Source organism: Babylonia areolata, chromosome 4 (genome assembly GCF_041734735.1).
Source record: "Babylonia areolata isolate BAREFJ2019XMU chromosome 4, ASM4173473v1, whole genome shotgun sequence".
Classification (NCBI taxonomy): domain Eukaryota; kingdom Metazoa; phylum Mollusca; class Gastropoda; order Neogastropoda; family Buccinidae; genus Babylonia; species Babylonia areolata.
In genome coordinates this window covers 4,668,161-4,674,383 of record NC_134879.1, presented here as the reverse complement: position 1 = coordinate 4,674,383, position 6,223 = coordinate 4,668,161, and the positions used below count along the sequence as shown (strand labels likewise).

The 6,223-nt window shown below is 41.7% G+C and overlaps 1 protein-coding gene across 1 annotated transcript in view; it reads right to left on the bottom strand.

The window, feature by feature from the left end:
* The window catches only part of LOC143281372 (sprouty-related, EVH1 domain-containing protein 2-like), a 15,423-nt gene extending 10,160 nt beyond the window's left edge, over positions 1 to 5,263 (bottom strand). Inside the window, exons 1-2 of the mRNA XM_076586576.1 lie at positions 5,229 to 5,263; positions 1,209 to 1,473 (exon numbers count right to left, since the gene is read on the bottom strand). Of these exons, the coding sequence (XP_076442691.1) occupies positions 1,209 to 1,473; positions 5,229 to 5,263 (300 nt within the window). The remainder of the gene's footprint in view (positions 1 to 1,208; positions 1,474 to 5,228) is intronic.
* Positions 5,264 to 6,223: the final 960 nt, after the last annotated feature.

The window sequence follows — 6,223 nt, the reverse complement described above, 5'->3', positions numbered from 1 at the left end:
TGTGTGTGTGTGTGTGTGTGTGTGTGTGTGTGTGTGTGCGCGCGCGCGTGTGCGTGCGTGTGTGTGTGTGTGTGTTGTGTGTCTGTGTGTGTCTGTGCGTGTCTGTGTGTGTGTGTGTGTATGCATGTGTGTGTGTGCATGCGCACAGGTCTGTGTGATGTGTGTGAACAAGTTTGTATGCTTGCATGCAGATGCATGTGCCTGTGTAAATTTCCATGCACTTATCATTGCTTGTGTCCATGGAGCATGTTAACATTCGCATGCACATCCATATATGTACCAGTATATGGGGGCATATGACTATCAACAGATTATTTTCAAAACCTTACAAATAATACACTCCTTTCCTTTTTCAACTCCCACTTTTGACAAATTTATGATTTGTTGTAGCACTTCATTCTTGAAGTGTTGAAATATAAACTGCTTATCATCGGGGAATATGCTGCAAAAACATGATCATGAAACCAGAATGTCTGAAAACTTTGAAACCTAAGAACATTCAAGAACATAAGCCCAACACTTTACCATGTAAGATTGTATCACTGAAATACTTTCTGCTCCGAATTATGTGTAAGTAATTAAAACTACACATGCTCACAGTTCCTTGCAAAGTATAAAATATTTTCCCCTTTCAAATGAATAAAGGGACCAATAATTTCACTCAAGAGATCCTATCAGTTACCACTCCAAGTACTTTGAATCAACTTTTATTAAACATCCCCCCCCCCCCCCCCATCTCCCCAAAATTCCCTAAAGTGTCTTTTTACACAACTTTCTATTCTAACATTAATTCTCCCCTTCCCCCAACTCCCTCTCCCCTCCCTCCAAACCCCAGTCTCAAGACCTCAACTACATCTCTCTCTCTCTCTCTCTCTCTCACACACACACACACACACACACACACACACACACACACACACACACAAACACCTGCAAGCAGGGACTTTTTTCTTAATGCATATGCAGCTGCACAAAATCCTCCCAAGGTCAGTGACTCCCCCTACCCCCCAGCACCCCCCTCCCCCCCACTTCCCCTAACCCCTGCTCCACTTCTCCACCACCACCACCACCCCTTCCCCCCACATCTTTCCTTTCCGCTCCTCCAGCACTTTTAGTGAAGTCGGAGACAGACAGACAGACAGGCCAGATATATAATATATATACACACACATACATGCAAAGAAAAGAGACAGAGACAAGCGACTCACCGATTTGTCAGCCAACCTCTCGCCGTGTATGACATACTCCGGTTTCTGCTGTTGTTTCTGCTCCGCGGAGGAGGAGGAGGGTGGAGAGGCGGAGGTGGAGGAGGAGGTGGGCGGTGGGGGGGAGGAGGGGCTGTGAGGGGGACCGCCATGGGCCAGCTTGCACAACTTCACGGTGCTGAGGCCTCCCCCTCCCATGGGGACCCAGCACTGCGTGGAGTCATCGCGGGTCATCACCTGTGCTTGCACTTCTACCAGGTAATCCCCACTGGAAAAAATAATAACAAAAAAAACCGAAATAAGATAAAAACAAAATTGATTTTAAGGAAAACAAAAATAATGTAGGCATAACAAAATGTGCTTGGTCATCGTCAGTCATCACCTGCGCTTGCACTTCTACCAGGTAATCCCCACTGGAAAAATAATATATAAAAAAAATAAAACAAAATTAATTTTTAAAATATATATTTATATATATGCAGGCGTAACAAAATGTGCTATGTCATCGTCGGTTATCACCTGTGCTAGGGAATCCTCACTGAAAAAAAAAATTAAATAATAGATTTTTTTTTTTTAATGCAGGTGTAACAAAATGTGCTACTGCTGGGCACATAATCCCAGCTTGAAAACAGAAAAATATATAACAAAAACAAAAATCTTTCAAAGAAACTGGTCATAACAAAATGTGCCAGGTCATTGCAGGTCATTATCTGCGCCTGCACATCTACCTGGTAACCCCCACTGGAAAATTAATATAAAATTGAAAATAAAATAAAACAAAATGATTTTTTTTTTTTAACTGCAGGTATAACAAAATGTGCTAGGCACATAATCCCAGCTGGAAAATAAGAAATTAAAACAAAATCAAAAATGATTGAACTTTTTAAGAAACAGGTCGTTACAAAATGTGCCAGTTCATCTCATGTCATCAAATGCACTTGCACTTCTTTTTTTTTCTTTTTTCTTTTGTAAACCACAGACGTTAAAAAATGTGCTGGGCAGTTAATCCCCACTGGAAGAAATCAAACAAAAAATTAAGAAATTTTTTTTTTTTTTTTTAAATAGGTTAACAAAATGTCTTAGGTCATTGCAGGTCACCATTGGAAAAACTTTTTTTTTTATACTTTTTTTTTCAAAACCACAAGTGAAAGAAAATATGCTAGGTAGTTAACCCCCACTGGAAAATAATAAAATAAAATGACTTCAAAAAATAGGCGTAACAAAATATGCTAGGTCACTGGGGGTCTTCACCTGGGCTTGCACTTCTATACCAACTAGTCCCGCTGGAAAATGATACAATAAAATAAAATTGGGGTCAATGAAATAAAACAAAATAAATCAAAAACAAATATCAAATAAAGCACAGGCGTAAACAAAAAATGCCAGGTGTACTGAACAGGTGACTGAGGTATTAATGCACACACACACACACACACACACACACACACACACACACACACACACACACACACACACACACACACACACCAGCATACTGCACATCTAGCTTTTCCAGGCAATCCCCACTGGAGAACAATACGATGAAATAATAAAATAAAACAAAATATGGGTCGCACCTGCTCTAGTACTTTTAAATGGTAATCTCCACTGGAAAAGAATTTGAAACAAATACCAATAAATAAAATCATAGGCAGTTTGCACTTCTAAAAGGTAATCCCCACTGGAAAATTTCTTTCTTTTCTTTCTTTTTTTTTTTTATCACAACCGATTCCTCTGTGTGAAATTCGGGCTGCTCTCCCCGGGGAGAGCGCGTCGCTATACTGCAGCGCCACCCATTTTTTTGGTTTTTTTCCTGCGTGCAGTTTTATTTGTTTTTCCCATCGAAGTGGATTTTTCTACAGAATTTTGCCAGGAACAACCCTTTTGTTGCTAAGGGTTCTTTTACGTGTGCTAAGTGCATGCTGCACACAGGACCTCGGTTTATCGTCTCATCTGAATGACTAGCGTCCAGACCACCACTCAAGGTCTAGTGGAGGGGAGAAAATATCGGCGGCTGAGCCATGATTCAAACCAGTGCGCTCAGATTCTCTCGCTTCCTAGGCAGACGCATTACCTCTATGCCATCACTCCACACAAAAATGGTAAAATAAAACACACAAAACAAAAAAACAACACAGGCAGCTTGCACTTCTACCAGGTAATCCCCACTTGAAAAATAATAAAACTAAACAAACCAAAACAAACAAAAAAACACAGGCATAACAAAATGTGCCAGGTCAACATATGTGCAGACCTGTTAGTGCCTGAACTCCCTTCATATGTATACACATGCAGAAGATCAAATATACACGTTAAAGATCCTGTAATTAATATCAGCGTTTGGTGGTTCATGGGAACGAGAACTTACCCAGCATTCACACCTCCGAAAACGGAGTATGGCTGTATATAATTATGGTGGAGTAAATAAACAAAATGGTCATACATGTAAAACATTGCATGTCTGTATGAGTATGTGTGTGTGACTGATTGAATGACACAGGAAACGAATGATGAGCGCCCAAACGGCAGCCGTCAGTCAGCTCTACCCAGGTAGGCAGCCTGTTGTGCAAATGACTCTGTGTTTGTAGAGCACTCAGAGCTTGGTCTCCAACTAAGTACAGGCACTATAGATATAAGTATCCATATCACCATCATTATTAAGGGTCGTCACCTGCGCTTCCATTTCTACCAGGTAGTCCCTAATGAAAAATAATAAAAATAAAACAAAATTTAAGTCATCACCTACACTATCACTTTTATCAGGTAATCACCACTGGAAAATAATAAAACGAATAATAATAATAATAAATACAAGCACAGGCAGCTTGCACTTCTACCAGACAATCCCCACGGGAAAAATAAAAAACAAAACAAAAAAACAACCTAGGCACAAGCAAATATACCAGGTCATCAGGCATGGGTCATCACCTGTGCTTGCATTTCTACCAGGTAATTCCCATGAGAAAATAATAAAATAAAACAAAAATTAAAATGTGAAAAGAAAAAGAAACCTGTGTCATGGAAAAATGTGTTAGGTGTACTGTACAGGTGCTGACAATGTAAAAGAATATATTATAAGACCATCCAATAATGAAGCCCAGATGTACTGTACAGGTGCTGACAATGTAAAAGAATATATTATAAGACCATCCAATAATCAAGCCCAGGTGTACTGTACAAGTGCTGACAATGTAAAAGAATATATTATAAGACCATCCAATAATGAAGCCCAGATGTAGTGTACAAGTGCTGACAATGTAAAAGAATATATTATAAGACCATCCAATAATGAAGCCCAGATGTACTGTACAGGTGTTGACAATGTAAAAGAATATATTATAAGACCATCCAATAATGAAGCCCAGGTATACTGTACAGGTGCTGACAATGTAAAATATATTATAAGACCATCCAATAATCAAGCCCAGGAACAATGTTTTCTCAACCAAAAAAAAAAAGAAGAAAAAAAAATTAAGTGATCTGACCAGCAAGGCAGAAAACAAGAAAGGGAGAGATGACAGGAGATGAGTAAGGCCAGAAACAGAGTTTTACACACAAAAAAAGGGAATTTTCTACTTCCAGAAGGTGGGGACACTATCATTTTTTTTATAAGTTTCACACACACACACACACACACACACACACTGTGTTGAAAGATCCCCCGACATGCTCACTGGGGACTGTGAAAAGAAGGACACAGAAACAAGAGCAGAGGGACTATGCACACACAGAGAGGTGGGAGAGACAGAGAGCTCTAGATATCTTCCAATTGCACTACGTATCACACACCTTTACATCTTTCAGTCTACCTACAAACATCTTTTCATTCATGCAATATTTAGACTAGGTACCAAACTTCAAAAACAAATTCCTTTTTGCAACAAGCTTGGGAATTTACACTAAACAGACTTTATGATCAAATGTTAAGTAGGCACAGTACTCGTGTATGCAAAGCACACACACACACACACACTTTCAACAGAGACTCCCCCTTAAATAAACTTTCCTTTTCTTTCAACCAACCTCGACACCAGACCCACAATTTCGGTCCCCTCCATCTCTACCTTCCAACAAACTGTAATCTGGCAAACCAAAGACAATTCATCCACAGGGCATTCTCAGTCAGTCAGTCAGTCAGATGTCATGCCCCCCTCTTGAACTTAAGGCCCCTCCTCACAGCATGAATTACAGCTGACCTCAGCAGTTCAACCAAATGTATGTGAACAGCACTTTATCATCAAACCTTCCCTGGGGCGACTCAACTGTTGATAGCTCAGCCCTTGTTACAGCACACCCTGGAAATCACTGTCGGCCAGGGCACGTTCCCCTGTTCCCCTCACCCGGGCTGTCTGTCAGCTGTTTGTGGAGTTTGCTGACCACTCATTTGAATACACATGTCCCTTTGTGGGGAGGAGACTGGCCTTCACTGACACAAACAGTGACCAAAAAGCCACTTGTGCGGCAGTGGTGGCACAGTGGACAGAGCATCCGGCTAGACAGCGAGGGTCTTGGTTTGATTCCAAGGAGCAGGATTTGTTCCCTCCACCCCCTCGGCTACACCTCAACATGGCTCAAGCCTAACCCCAACGATGGTATAGGTTCTAGTCTTTTGGATGAGATGACAAACTGAGGTCCCGTGCCCTGCACGCCCCTCATCACATGAATGAAGAACCCATTGCAACATGAATATTGTCCCTGGCAAACTTACACTTCCAGAACAGTAGAAGAATAATCCACTCTGGATAGGTTAACAAAAATTATACAAATCTGATCAGACAAAAAAAAAAGAAAAGAAGGTGGTGGGCTGGGTGCAGGGATGGGGTGGGGGGGTTGCGGTTGGGGGTGGGGGGTGGGTAATGCATGGCACAGGTGGGGGGTGGGCGTGGGTGTTTGGGGGTGAGTAATGCATGGCACAGGTGGGGGGTTGGGGTGGGTGTTTGGGGGTGGGTAATGCATGGCACAGGTGGGAGGTTGGGGGGTGGGGGGTGGGTAATGCATGGCACAGGTGGGAGGTTGGG